Source organism: Terrapene carolina, unplaced genomic scaffold (assembly GCF_002925995.2).
Source record: "Terrapene carolina triunguis isolate 2854851 unplaced genomic scaffold, T_m_triunguis-2.0 Scaffold397, whole genome shotgun sequence".
Taxonomy (NCBI): Eukaryota; Metazoa; Chordata; order Testudines; family Emydidae; genus Terrapene; species Terrapene triunguis.
Window position 1 is genome coordinate 1,704,994 of NW_020664748.1, and position 13,575 is coordinate 1,718,568.

At 63.1% G+C, this 13,575-nt stretch overlaps 1 protein-coding gene across 1 annotated transcript; it reads right to left on the reverse strand.

The window, feature by feature from the left end:
* Positions 1–3,151: 3,151 nt before the first annotated feature.
* Positions 3,152–11,718, reverse strand: FAM189B (family with sequence similarity 189 member B). Its single transcript, XM_024219938.2, has 12 exons — positions 10,994–11,718; positions 10,021–10,077; positions 9,642–9,752; positions 9,084–9,215; positions 8,668–8,775; positions 8,101–8,261; positions 7,646–7,745; positions 7,229–7,313; positions 6,311–6,901; positions 5,838–5,906; positions 5,241–5,503; positions 3,152–3,394 (listed from the first exon to the last, which is right to left on the reverse strand). Exons 1-12 carry the CDS (start codon positions 11,210–11,212, stop codon positions 3,221–3,223), a joined length of 2,070 nt encoding a protein of 689 aa, XP_024075706.2. The 5' UTR covers positions 11,213–11,718; the 3' UTR covers positions 3,152–3,220.
* Positions 11,719–13,575: the final 1,857 nt, after the last annotated feature.

The window sequence follows — 13,575 nt, forward strand, 5'->3', positions numbered from 1 at the left end:
GGGGCCGGGCCGAGCCGAGCCGGGCCGGGATTGCCTGGGGCTGGGCCGAGCCGAGCCAAGCCGGGCCGGGATTGCCTGGGGCCGGGCCGGCCCGGGATTGCCTGGGGCCGGGCCGAGCCGAGCCGAGCCGGGCCGGGATTGCCTGGGGCTGGGCCGAGCCGGACAGGCTGGGCCGGGGGCTCCGCCAGCCCGTCACACCCAAGTTCCAGTGGTGCAGGGGCTCTCCCTGGGACGCAGAGAGCAGCGTGTCTCCGCCGCTCTCCCCGGGGCGCAGAGGACACGGAGCCCCGCGGCAGGTCCCCTCCCCCTGGGCTGCGGAGAAGAGCTGCGGTGCCCGCTGGGGAAGTGCAGGGGCCCGGGAGCAAGTGGGGACCCTAACCCCTCTCCCCCCACCCCGATAGGTGCTGGCACCCAGTCCCCCCAGCGGGTCAATGCTAACAAGCTGGCCTGGGCACTGGTGGGCAAGGTTGGTACAAAGGGGGAGCTGGCAGGGCCCTGCCTGCAAAGCACCCCTTCACTTACACCCAGGCCCCTCAGTTCTGTGAGCGGCTCCTCCCTGGAGCTGAGAGATCCCCTCAGAAAAGCAGCGAGAGGTGGCAGAGGGCAAACCGAGGGCAGATGCCCACAGCCTGCCAGCAGAGACAGCACAGGTTCCCCGCCCTGGCCCCAGCCCTGCAGTGATGAGTCCCTGGCCTGGTGCGCACCCTGTTGTGTAAGGGCCTGGAGAGTTATGTAAAGGTTCCTTATCACCACCAGCTGCCCTCTCACCCTCAGCTGAAGCAAACCAGCCCTTGCCCCCCCAGGGTCAGAGACCATCTCAGGTTGGCCCGGCCCTCACTGCCCAACCCTCCCCTGTCCAACTGCCCCCGCAGGGATTTTCTCTCTCTGGCACATGCACTCAGCCCACTGCCTCACCTGCAGTTCCCCTCAGACTCCTCTTTCCCCCCAGCTTGGCCCCCATTCCCAGCAGCCTACGCTGCCCCCTCCTCAGCTGAGCAGTTTCCCCAGGGAGCGTGGAAGCTGCTGCTGGTAGCCCAGGCCAGTCCGGTGGGGTGTCTCAGCTGCACAGCGAGGGAAGCACTCTCTCTTCTGGCTCCTGCCCACCCGCAGCTGGGGAAGCAGAGCCCAGGAACAAGGCTCCTAAGAAGCAGCCCGAGCCTCCAGCCAAAAGCTAGAGTGGGGCTGGAGCTGGGAGGGACTGGCCTCCTCCAATGCACGTGTGCACCGAACAGATCCACCCACGGAGTTCAGGCTCATAGAATGTAGGACAGGCTGGGACCTTCAGAAGTCACCTAGTCCAGTCCCCTGCCCAGAGGCGGGAGTAAGTATTATCTAACCCAGCCCTGACGGGTTTGTCTAACCTGTTCTTAAAAACCTCCAGTGACTGCAGTTCCACAACCGCCCTAGGTCATTTGTTCTAGTGTTTGACTCAATGCGCACACCTCCATATACACACGGCCCTCACAGGCTGTGACCAGACACACACCTCCGTACGCACGGCCCTCACACCCTGTGCCCAGACGCACCCCTCCGTACGCACGGCCCTCACACCCTGTGAGCATGCACATGCCTCCATACACAGATGCACACACCCCCAACACCTGCAATGAACAGATGCCCCCCACGCAGACAATGCCAGAATGGGGCCATTGTCCCTGTCCCAAAGAGAGGTTTGTTTTCTTTCCCATGACAGATTAGCGAGGGCACCGGGGCTCCTTTCCCCACTCTCCTGGTCTGAGCCGGAGCTGTCCCAGCTGTAGAGTGGAGGGAGCTGGTGCAGGTCCACGGCAGGCCGGACGGACGTGAGGCAACCCAAGCTGGCTCCAGGGGGTGTATAACTTTATTTGGTTTCTTGTATAAGTGTCAGTGCAGCTTAAAGCGCCTGCAGTGGAGACTCCCTGCAGGAGTTCCCAACATGCTTCCCGAGGTAAAAAAGTGCAATCCCCCACACACACACACACACGCCCCCTGCCCGCCCCCCACCATCCCAGAGAGGGGAGAGCTGCATCGCAGCATGCAGCATACAAGCAAAGGCATTGGCTGGCGGGGGAGGAGGAAGAGGCTGCCAGAGCCCAGGGATGGGGACTTAGTGCACAGAGGGCTTTGGTTCTGCCCCTAAACCTGGTGGGGCCGATTGACCCCACTCCCTGAAGCCCGATGGAGGCTGGGCCTTCTCCAGGGCCTAGGTCTTGCACTGGGCATGGCCCTGTTCTCAAGACAGAGCTCCGCCGTAAGATCCAGGCCCACAGCTCAGGCCAGGCCAGGGTGGGGAAGGGCTGGGGAGATGAGATGAGCTGGAGAAGGGGACAAAAGGGAAGGTCACTCTCTATGGGAAGGGGCTGCAGCCTCCGCTCGGGGGTTGTGGACTTGCCAGAAGAGGAGGGCAGTTGTAGGGAAGCCCAGTTTGGTCTGCCCTGCCCCTCCTTCCCCCACTCCAGAAAGGGGGTGCATAGCATCTAGGGGGAGCAGGGCTGAGTTGGGCTCAATCACCCTGACACAGATGGCCCTGTGAGGCACCCTAGCCAGCCAGTGAGCGAGCGTTCCCTGAATGCAGGGGCCACACGAGGCCCAGGCCTGTCGTGGGAGGACATCACCGTGCACATTGAGCCCAGCTTCCTCACTCGGGGAACCATGTTAGCGTCTGGACCAGCAGACTGCAGAGCAGGAGGCGGGACCAGGCTCGCCCCCTGCTATTGGGTTATTAATACAAGGAGGGCCTGTGTAGACCCCCCCACACACACACGCTTTGCAATAGCCCTGTCCGATATACAGCAAGGGCTCAGCCCCAGGAACACCCCGTGTCACCCCCGCAGGTGACGGTCCAAAGCACGCTGGCCCCTCGGAGCGAGCACGGGGGCAGGCACTGCCTCTCAGCACAAAGCAGGCTGTGTCCATGTCCACCAGTCCCCACTGCAATCCACAGACTGCAGCGCCTCCTCCTTCCCAGAGTCCCACGCGGAGATCCGCCGAACCAGGCCACGGTGCTCTGCCCTTGGCGGTCTGCGTGTGTCTCCTCAGCTTGTGCTTTCTCCCACTGTCGCCTGGCAGCGAGGAATGTCTGCTGGGAATGAGCCAGCCCTTGGCCCCTCCCCAGCACCCGGGGGAAAGGCCTGCCCCGGCTGCTTCCAGTTCTTGCTGTGGACCCCAGGCAGAGAGAGCCTGATGCTGGTGGAGACTCCCAGCTGGGCTGGGGTATGAGAGGGTCAGGCAAGGCCTCCCCTCAGAGGATGCTCTCCTTGTAGACCCCGTTGAGGCTGTGCGGACGGCTGCGCTCCAGCCGGCGGGCAGACAGGAGGCGACGCAGCGAGGAGGTGGAGCTCAGGTCCCCGCAGCTCTGCAAGTGAATCCCTTCCGGCAGCGTGTGCTCTGCTGCCTGCCATGGGCTCCGGGGCACCTGGCAAGCCACAGCAACAAGGGCAGGGGTGAGGACAGCAGGAACCTCGCCCCAAGGGCCCATCCAGGAGAAGCCCTGCCAGGCAGAACAGCCCCCAGCGAGTGTCGGGATGCAGACTGGGGGGGTGGGGGCACCCCAAAGAGGAGCCCTGAGAGCCCAGGGAGCAGGCACCTTCCCCCCAGTCACCCCTGAGCAGATAGACGCCAGAGCCAGGCATTGAGGCAAGGGGGCAGCTGGCCCTGGCGCGTGACAGTGTGAGCAGCCTGTGACTCAGAATGGACCCGGCTGAAGGATCCCGTTCTCTGGACCTACAAGCTCTGTTTTAGACCCTGTTCCTGTCATCTAATAAACCTCTGTTTTACTGGCTGGCTAAGAGTCACGTCTGACTGCAAAGTGGGGATGTAGGACCCTCTGGCTGCCCCAGGACCCCGCCTGGGCGGACTCGCTGTGGGAAGTGCATAGAGGGGCATATACTGAATGCTCCAAGGTCAGACCCAGGAGGTGAAGCCGTGTGAGCTTCTTGCCCTGAAGACAGTCTGCTCCGGGGGGGGAGGAGGCTCCCCAGAGTCCTGCCTGGCTTTGTGGGGAGCAGTTCCAGAGCATCGCCCGGGGACTCCGTGACACAGTGCACTAAAGTCTCAGCTCAGAGGCCAAGATCGTGACCTAATAGCTTCGTCAAAGCAGGGAGCCTAATTGCAATCTGGGGAGATGACGGCTGGAGGAGGAACGTCAGCATGAATGGCCCGGAAAGGAAAGTGCAGGGGAAGAGGGCTGGTGACATGTGGCAAAGGTATGCACTGGGCCAACAAGCTGCAATTACAGACCAGCCAAGCCCCAGAGTTCCTGGAGACTGTTACCCAATGCAGGCTGGGTCCTTCCAGAGCCTCCCACACTGAGCAATGCAGGCAGCACCTCACCGACCTTCACTAATCTGGGAGCAGGGAAGGGTCATGGGCGCCTTTTTACAAGTGGGAAACAGAGGCCAAGATGGGACTGAGTCAGTGGCAGAGCCAGGAGCACTGTAGGACTCAGGAGTCCCCTGCTCCCAGACTGGCCCTGGACCACAGGGACACTGAGCTGCAGAGCCACATCCCGGCCCTACACATCTCACTGATGTGGGGCCCATCCCCTCTCCTAGCTGTAGCCGCCATTGCTTCCCCATGGAGCCCAGGCGGGAACCGTCAGAGAGAAACAGGCAGGCCCCAGCTCCTCCAGCCCAGCAGAACAAGGGGCAAATGCTCCCGAAGCCCAGGGCACGCAGGAGCCCCCGAGAAGCCCTGCTCAGAGAAAAGGCAGTTCAGACTGCCGAAGCGCAAAAAGTCGCCCGGACGGTGCCGCCCCAAGAATGGACGGAATGCCGCCCCTTCGCATGTGCCACCCCAGGCGGGTGCTTGCTCTGCTGGTGCCTGGAGCTGGCTCTGAAAGGGAGGGGCAGCAGAGAGCGCCAAGGCAATGGGCAGGTGTTTGCTGTGGCTATGGCAGCCCGAGGGCCAATGTGGCCTGGAGGAGAGCGTACAGAGGGTCACGTCCCTCTGATGAGCTCACTGTCAGGCACTCAGCCGGGCAAGCATAGAGAGGGGCTGGGATAATCAGGGGTTAATAGGCTGACTCTGCAGCAAGTGGCTCCAGGATGCCATCGCCCAGCAAGAAGGGACCTGGGAGCTCCCAGCCAGGCAGTCTCCCCAGGGAAGGGCAGGTGCAGGGGACGCCGAGCTAGACAGAACTGGGCCTGGAAATGCCTGTAGGGGACAATCCAGGCCTGGGCCCAGGGGGATGGGAAGCCCGGGGCCTGCCAGGGCTTCTCAGCTGCCCTGCGCGCAGAGCGTGGCCAATACGGAGCCCCTACCTGTTTGTGGCCCTGGGAGCTGTGCCCAGCCATCTCCACGCCAGACGCCAGGCTGCGCTTGGATCTCTGCAGGAACCTGGCCACCAGCCCCCGGGTACCACGACAAACCTTCAGATCCCCCAGGGAGCGCGTTGCTGCCTTCGACAGCCGCTGTGTCACCTTCTTGGGCACTGGCAGCTTGTTCTTCCTGGCAGAGGCGGCCCGGAGGAGCGGGGGCGAGTCGCAGTGCGAGAGCCGGAACAGGCAGGCTTCAGAGCACAGTCCTGTACGGAGACTGGCCAGTGAGAACCGCGGCCACAGGGGAGCACAGGCCCCATGGTCCCCAGAGGCTGTGGCCAAGAGGCCTAGGGCTGCAATGCACTCTGGGGGGGTGAAGGGCCTTCCTATTGAGCCAGCCTCCCCCAGCAGGGGATGCTCTAGGGAGCAGGGCAGGAGTGCTGGTTGTGGGGGAGCTCCAGGCTACTCTGCTCCCAGCCTCCCCCGGAAGGGGGCACTACAGCACGCTGCCAGCCACTCCCAAGTAAAGGGGTCACTCATCAGCCCCCCAGTGATTTCCAGCCCATCCCCCACTCATCCTAAACCGGTCTCTGCCCTGACCTGTGTCTGCTGAAGAATTGGATGCGTCATCCTCCAGCGCTTTGGTATAAAGCAGATCCCTCAAGTCGGCTGGAAGGAGAAAGAAAGCCAGTGGTAAATACTCAGGCTCTGCCCTCCTCCTGCCCTAGATCCCATCACATGACCATGCATCAGCCCATCGGCTGCACGCACCCATTTCCTCATACAAGCACTGTGCATGGGCATGCCATCGCACACACTCCAGCCCCTGCATGGGCTGGTGGCACCCACCCACTGCCAGGCGTGCACCAGTCCCCTGGCATGAGCTGCATATCAATCCGTGCACCAATTCCACTCTGCCTGCAAACCGCACCCACCCAACCTATCAGTGACCACTGACCAGCAACCCCTGGAACACCCCTTGGTCCATCCCCAACCCCCAAGTGCATGAGTGAGAACAGACTGACACATGGGCACCCATGCCAGCCCTGCTCCCCCAGGCAATTCCCACCTACCAGGATCACCGGCAACAGCAATGCCGGGGTCACTGTGCGACCGCACGAGCGGCCGTTGGCTCAGGCCCCGGGCTGGGCCCAGCAGGCAGGACGTCTCACTGTTGCGTCGCTGACGGCCGCGGTGCCCGCGGTCTGGGTACAGGGAGCCGGTGGAACTGGTGCCCTGATGCCCTGGCAGCAAGGTCTTGCCCTTGAGTCGCACCTCAGGGAAGCAGGGCCCAGCGCAGCGAGCCAGCCCTTCCAGACGATTGCAGCTGTGGGTCACAGCCCCGCCTGGCTCCAGGAGCCCCTCGTAACTGGGACCAGGGGTGGAGCAGGAGTAAGAGCGCTCCCCCCGCACCCGGGGCTGGGGTATATCCTCGAAGGGGCCCTGCAGGCCCAGCGTGGGGCTGCGGGGATGGTGGCCGCATTGCACGCAGTCCACGCTCAGGCAGTAGTCCGCACGGCTGCGCTGGATGGAGCGGAAGAGGATGTAGTCCACCGAGCGCATGGAGCCCTGCAGCTCCAGCAGGCAGGAGTCCTCCGAGGGGCTGCTGTCGCCGGGGATGTCGATGATCTCGGACATGACCAGGGAGCCGCTGTCCATGGACACTGCAAGGCACACAGGCAGAGCGGGATGCGCAGGGCTCTCTGGGAGGGATTGGAGCACGTCCCCAGGGTACCTGCCTTGGGAGCGCCGAGCCCAGCCCTGTGGGGGACCAGCTCACAGGCACGGGACTCCCAGCTCCACCCCTACTGGGCACGTGCCACTGTCCTTCCACCAAGCCCACAGGCACAGCGCACCCATACGGTGCTCACCAGGACTTTGCCCCCGCCACTCCAGCCCCCAGCTCTCACCCAGTCATGGGCAGACTTGGGCACAGGTTGCTCCCTCCCACCCGGGCCCTGCCCCCAGCTGCTGCCCAAGGACCCTGTTACCTTCCCCACTGAGCACGATGGAGGGAACGTGGTCACAGGTGCAGCCGTGCGACGGATCCGTGAGCTGCGAATCAAACAGGGTGGCCTGCAGGGTGGGCACAACCACGTCACATCACAGAACCATACGCAGCCGTACCGGCAAGGAGATGCTGCGCACTAGATTCTCCCCCCAGCCCGTGCTCCTGCCCCCAACCCCCCTCCTGGGAGAGGTTGGCACTGGTGTACGGCTCCTCCATCCCCTCGCCCAACCCAGCTCTGGCTTCTCCCTCACCCTTCACTTTGTGGTTTGACCTGGGGCACCCTGAGCCTCTGGCGAGAGGACTGGGCCAGGCACCGCCTGCTCCTTGCCAGCCCCACCTCTCTGAACGACCGCCCAGCTCTGGGCCTGGCCAAGCCGAGAGCCCCTGGGCTCCTTACCTGGCTGACTGCCCGGAGTCCCATGACAGTCTCGTAGGATGGGGGGAAGTCGGTGGGGTAGAGAGGCACGGGGCTGTCCATGGAGCCGTTATAGGTGATGCTGTGGGTTCACATGGGAAAGGTGCATCAGCCACAATGGGGCGCCAAACCTCCCATGGATGCAGCCTAGTGGGGTCCAGGCTGAACCCTGCCTGGAGGTACCCTGGGTCCTCCCCAAGCCCTGCCCTGGCCTCCCCCTCCCTACCTCTGCCCCCAACCCCAGCTTGGCTTCTCCCCTGCTCCCAACCACCTCAGGCTTCCCTGTCCTCCAGCCCCACCTCGGGCTCTCTCCTCACTGCCCTGTGCTCCTGCTGATCCTGTGTGTCCCTGGGGTCCCCCACCCACAACTCAGCAATGGGCTTCCGCTCCCTGCCTCAGAGCCCACCCCACTGCCCTCCCCCCCGGCACATCAGTACCTCTGGGCGTCGGTCTCGGAGCTGCAGGTGTACTCCGGCGGATAGTACGGGGGCGGCGGCACCGGGGGCACAAACTCCTCGAAGTCCATCATGTTCTGCAGGAAAGGGTCTGGGGGCGACGTGCACTCCAGGGTCACCGAACTGGAGCGCTGTGGGGCCAGCTGCAGGGAGAGGGGAGTGAGAGGGGAGCCTGCCAGCGCCTCGGGACAGGTGCCTAGGTGGGGGACAGGACACATCCCCTTCCCCTGCTGTTGGCCCTACTCACCCAGAGAGGTGTCGGGGGAGCAGCTCCAGTGCCCCCTACTCCCAGTCCCAGCACATTGCACCACTGCAAATGCCAAGGAGCTGCTGCTTGTGTCCCTGCGGACAGGCAGGACACACACACACACACACACACACACACACACACACACACACCCAGGGTGCAAAGAGATTTGAGGGCAGGATCCAGTCCCTGCCGGGTTCTCTCCAGCATCCCCAGGGCCTGACCCTCCAACCCCGAGCTCCTGGATTCCTGTGGAGCGGGAATTCTCTGGGAGAGGAGCCACAGGCCAGGCCAGGACTCACCACATGGATAATGTCCAGGGAGAAGATCTGGATGCAGCACATGACAGCTGAGAGCGTGCAGACAATGGTGGAGAAGATGGTCAGGCCACAAACACTGAATAGAAGATCCTGGGATGGAGGGGAGATGGGAATGAGCCCGAGAGATGCTGCTCGGAGTGTGCCCAGGCTCTGTGCAGAGAGCATAGAGAGAACCTCTCCCCCCATCCCAAAACACCAAGCTGCCCCCCAATGCAGAAAGCATAGAAAGGACCCCCCCAGATACAAGCCACCCAGAGAACAGCCCCACCACAGACACCAGCACCCTCCACCCCAGTGGAGAGAGCCTTGATCAGGCTCCAAAGCCCCCCGTCTCCCGCACAGAGAACCCCTGCAGACTGCAAGCCTCCCCACCTGCCCAGTGCAGCCCGCACAGTTACCTTCAGAGCCATGCGGACGCTCCGGCAGTCAGGGTTGGGGAACATGGTCAGTGTCTCGCCCTGCCTGCTGCAGGCGGGGCCCATGGATGAATACTCAGAGCGGGCCTGGCAGCAGACACAGGAGTCCTTCTCCTGGAGGGAGGAGAGACCCAGAGTGAGTAGGGTTGCCAATTTTGGTTGGATGTATTACTGGAGGTTTCGTCACATGGCATAATCTTTCATTCCTGGAGGCTCCAGGACAATTCTGGAGGGTTGGCAACCCTAAGAGTAAGGAATGGCCGAGTCCCCAGGGCCAGACACAAGGAATCCTGCCACTGCACCATCTGCCCAGCCAGCAGGTCCCTTCCACAAGAACCAGCCTCAAGAACTGTCCCAGCCTAGCCCCCCCTTCGTGCAGCTGGGATACGGCCCCTCCCTCCCATGGACCCATTGCCCTGCCCCAGGCCCAAGGCTAAGCCCACTCCGCTCAGCCACAGGCATGGATCTGCAGCCTCCCCCAGGTGTGCCCACTTCCCAAAGGGGCTGTCCCTCGAAGGGCTGGGCTGGGTCAGGCCTTACCCTAGTGCAGGCCTCCAAGGACTTCACCAGCTGAGCGTTCTGGCAGGAGAGGATGGAGCCGGCGAGGCTCAGCATGACGCCCAGCACGGAGAGCAGCGTGAAGAAGGTGATCTGCAGCCAGGACAAACAGAGGTCATGAGCTAGGCAGGCATGTCAGGGGAGTGAGAGGCAACAGGCCAGCATGCATGTTAGAAGACAGCACAGGTGATACACGCATGCGTGCGCAGGGGATTGCCTTTTCGCTCTGCCCTCCCCGTCCTGGTGCAGGGCAGAGGAGAAGCAGGTGACCGTGGTGCCCCAAGACAGAAGCTGGGTGAGGGGCCAGGCCCAGCCCTGGGTCCGTGAGGACACCCACAGCCCACACGCAGAAGACACCTACCACCAGGGTGAAGGGCCGTTTCCAGGAGACGATGCCGACGAGCCCGGACAGCGCCAGCTGGGGGGACAGAAGAACAGGAATTACAGTGGGAAGGAGAGAGGAGGGGCAGGAGGCCTGAGACCCCCACAGGCCACAAACCGTCCTCCGAGCCCTGCAGCCCCCAAAGCTGGTCCCAGAGGGATTGGGGCCAAGGCCTAGCCTCGGGAGCGGGGCCCATCCCGGGTGGCGGCAGCAAGGCCGGCCAACAGGCAGGAGCCAGAGGCCAAGGGAGCGGAGAGCTTGAGGAAAGTGCTGATTCAGGGCACTCTGGAGAGCCCAGGGCCTGCAGGCAGCTCTGAGCCGGACAGCAGGACCATGGCCAGGCATCCCCAGCAGAGGTCTGTGCTGCTGGAGCAGGCAGGAGGGGTGGGTCCAAGGTGAGCTGGGAGAGGGGGCGTCAAGTGTCTGGAACACAGGGGAGGGATCCAGGAGCTGCCAAGGGCCTCTCCCAGCTCCTGTAGGCCTGCAGCCCCATTGGTAAACCAGGGACCATCCTGAACCCCTGGGGTTGTAAGGGGGCATTAAGGGCTGTGGCACACCCTCTCCCTGGGCGAGGGAGGGCTAGGGCTGATGGCCCAGGAAATGGGGAAGTAGGAGTAGCTCCATGAGGGCAGCGAGCTGGCCTGGAGGAAGTACAACGGGAAGCCTCAGGGGGATTTCGGGGGGGGGGGGGGGGGGAAGGCATTGCTGAGAATTATTTTGGAAACTCTCCTAGCCAACAAAAGCTAAAGGGGAGGAGTCGTGTCCCCCCCGACACTCTCCCCCAGCCACACAGCAGCTGGCTCCCACCTGACTCCCCAACCAGCCCCCAGAAAGGCCAGCAGCACACACAATTGGCCACCCAAGGCCTGGGCCAGCACCTTTGAGCTGCTTGGGGACTCCCCAGATTCCCTGGAGATGGCAGCTCCTTGTCTGTGAGAACCAGGAGACTCACCAAGAAGCCGGCCCAGGAGGGGCAGGAGTGCCGGACCTTGGTGGAAGGCGTGATGGTAGCTGCCACAAGGCTGAAGGTGATGACGAGGATGCCCAGGATGACCTGGATGAAGCCCAGCACCAGCAGGATCTGCAGCCAGGTCCTCTGCACTCGGAGATGGGTGAGGCTGCGGGAGGAGCGGCCAGTCAGGGAATGGCTGGAGTCGCTGGGAGATGGCATGACTCGTTTCCAGATCAGGAAAAGACGGAGTTCTGGCCCAGGTAGTGCGTGGGAAGCCTGGTGCAGTTAACGGAACTGATGCCAAATGGAGCAACAGTCAGGACGTGGGGCTGGCTGGCCTGCCCAGAAAAGCACCCAGGACCAGACCAAGTGACGCTTCCTTTTCTGGCTGATATCTGTGCAGCTTTTGTTCTGTTCTCTCTGTCCCTACTGCTCTGAGCTGGCCACGTGCTGCCCCATCCACCTGGGGCTGGGAGTGGGGATTGTGGATCAAGCGGGATTAGGGACCCTGCTTTCTGACTTTGGGGTTCGCTGTACCAGCCTCAAGCGCTTTGGCAAAGCCAGTCTGGATCCAACTCTTCTCAGTCACAGAACAAGCTGCCCTGGGATCCCTCTGTCTCAGCATCCTGCCCTGCGGGGAACATCCGGCTCAATACTCCTCACCTGACACAGAACATCTTCCCAGGAGCTGGTGTCCTACTGTTTTCTGCCATCCCTGAAAGCAGCTCCAAGGATTGCATGGAGCTGAGGCTGGAGGCACCAGGGTCAGATCTGCAGGTGAATGTTTTGCTCCATAAAGACACTGAGACGTGATGGGAGCTGCCCTCTCTAGGCTAGGCCTCTGAAACCAGAGGGGACACTGGAAAAGGGGAGCAGACAGACTCGATGGGATAGACGTGTCTCATCCACCTTCCCAATTGGGTTTAGGAGCAGCCTCAAATCCAGCTCTCTCCCCAGGGAGTTTGGAGTGAGGGTCACAGACCAGCTGGGGAGCACTGGGTGAGGAGAGAGCAGTTCGCCTCTCTCCCAGTGAGGGGTTCTCAGGCAGCATTCACACGCTCCCAGCTCCAGAGACTTTCCCCAGCTTCTGCTACCTAGAACAAGCTAAAAATGGACCAGCTCCATGCTCACCAGGCAGCCTTGCTTAGCAGGGACTTGCCCTGCTACCATCCCCACTCCCTCAGGCCTAGGGACTGAGCTGGGTTCACTTGACTTGAATGCTGGGATGGGGTTTCAATCCCCAAACACCCTCACGTTGACACCTCTGCAGCAGCCAAACAAAAGGTGGGGGAGGAGGGGATGCCCAGCGAGCAGGAATCCTACCAGGCAGAGCTGAGCATGGAGTCAATTAAATGTTATCCATAAAAGTGTGGGGTGCAGCTGAGCGTGGGGTTCGAGACTCCTGCACCCAGCACCTGCTGGCTACTGCCAGCCACACGTTGCTCCTAGTCCCGGGTGGTTTGCAGCGAGGGACAGGCCATTTCCCCCGTGGCGATTCCCCTATTAACCCATCTCCGGCAGGCGGGATGCTCAGGCGTCAGGCAGACGAAACTCCTAGAAGATGAATGAACAGACAGAATCCACCCACAGTCCACGGAGGAGCTTGTTCCGAAGAGGGAGGGAGCAGCAGTCGGGGTACGGCCCAGTCCCGGTGCTGGCAGCAGAATGGGGGGACGGCTCTGCACTGCAGCCTTTGCCCAGGGCAGCTCCAAGGCAGGCCCCCGAGAAGCGAGCCCCGAGCGGCCCCCGAAGCTGCAGTGAGGCGAGGGCTCTAGTGCTGGGGTCCGGGTCTCTGCGACGCCAGTCGGGGCTGGGGCAGGGGGCGCGGGGCTCCCGCTCGCCCCAGCCGGGCCCCAGGGAAGTTGCAAGGCTGCGGGGAGCGGAGGGGGCCGGAACCCGCTTCTGCGCCTCGCCCCGAGCTGCAGCAGGAGCCGGCCGAGGGAGGAGTCGGGGAGTCTCCGCCGCAGGGCAGCTCCGGCGCTGCCTCCGACTTGCATCTCTCCGGGATGCTCAGCCTGGTGCTGATGCTGCGGGGAGGGGCGGGGCGAGGGGACACGCCCCTTCGCGCTGCACCTTGGGAGTTGTAGTCTCGGGGAGGGCGGGGCCGGGAGCGCCAGCGGCGCCCAGATGTGAGCCACATGACCCGGCTAGGGCCCAGATCAGGCTAGGGAGCGACCACGTGAGCATCAGGCTGCCCTGGCCAATGACAGCGCCGCCAGGCTGGGAGGGGGACACCCGCACCAGCTGTGCCCAGCACCTACCCCCGGGCTGGGAGGGGGACACCCGCACCAGCTGTGCCCAGCACCTACCCCCGGGCTGGGCGGGGGGGACCCGCTCCAGCTGTGCCCACTCCTCTCCTCCACCCAGGCTGAGCCCAGGGAGACTCAGCTTGCCCCCTCCCCCCACCACAGCTGGAGCTGCCCCGACAAGTGGAAGAACCGCTGCAGCTGGGCTCCCAGGGAGAGGGAGGCAGATGCTAGGGATGGTGAGTGAATTTCAGGCTGATGGGGGCTGGGTCGACAGGGAAAGGAAGGAGCTGTAAGAACATCTGCTGCTTTTGCCATTAAACCCTCCCTCCCCCG

What these genes read in the sequence shown, in the direction of transcription:
- FAM189B (XM_024219938.2), bottom strand. Translation starts at nt 11,212, where the DNA reads ATGCCATCTCCCAGCGACTCCAGCCATTCCCTGACTGGCCGCTCCTCC. An exon ending in AACGGCCCTTCACCCTGGTG is followed by an intron (nt 9,753 to 10,020) that starts GTAGGTGTCTTC and finishes TCCTGGCTGCAG; the next exon opens with ATCACCTTCTTCACGCTGCT. An exon ending in CATCGTGCTCAGTGGGGAAG is followed by an intron (nt 6,902 to 7,228) that starts GTAACAGGGTCC and finishes TGTGCCTTGCAG; the next exon opens with TGTCCATGGACAGCGGCTCC.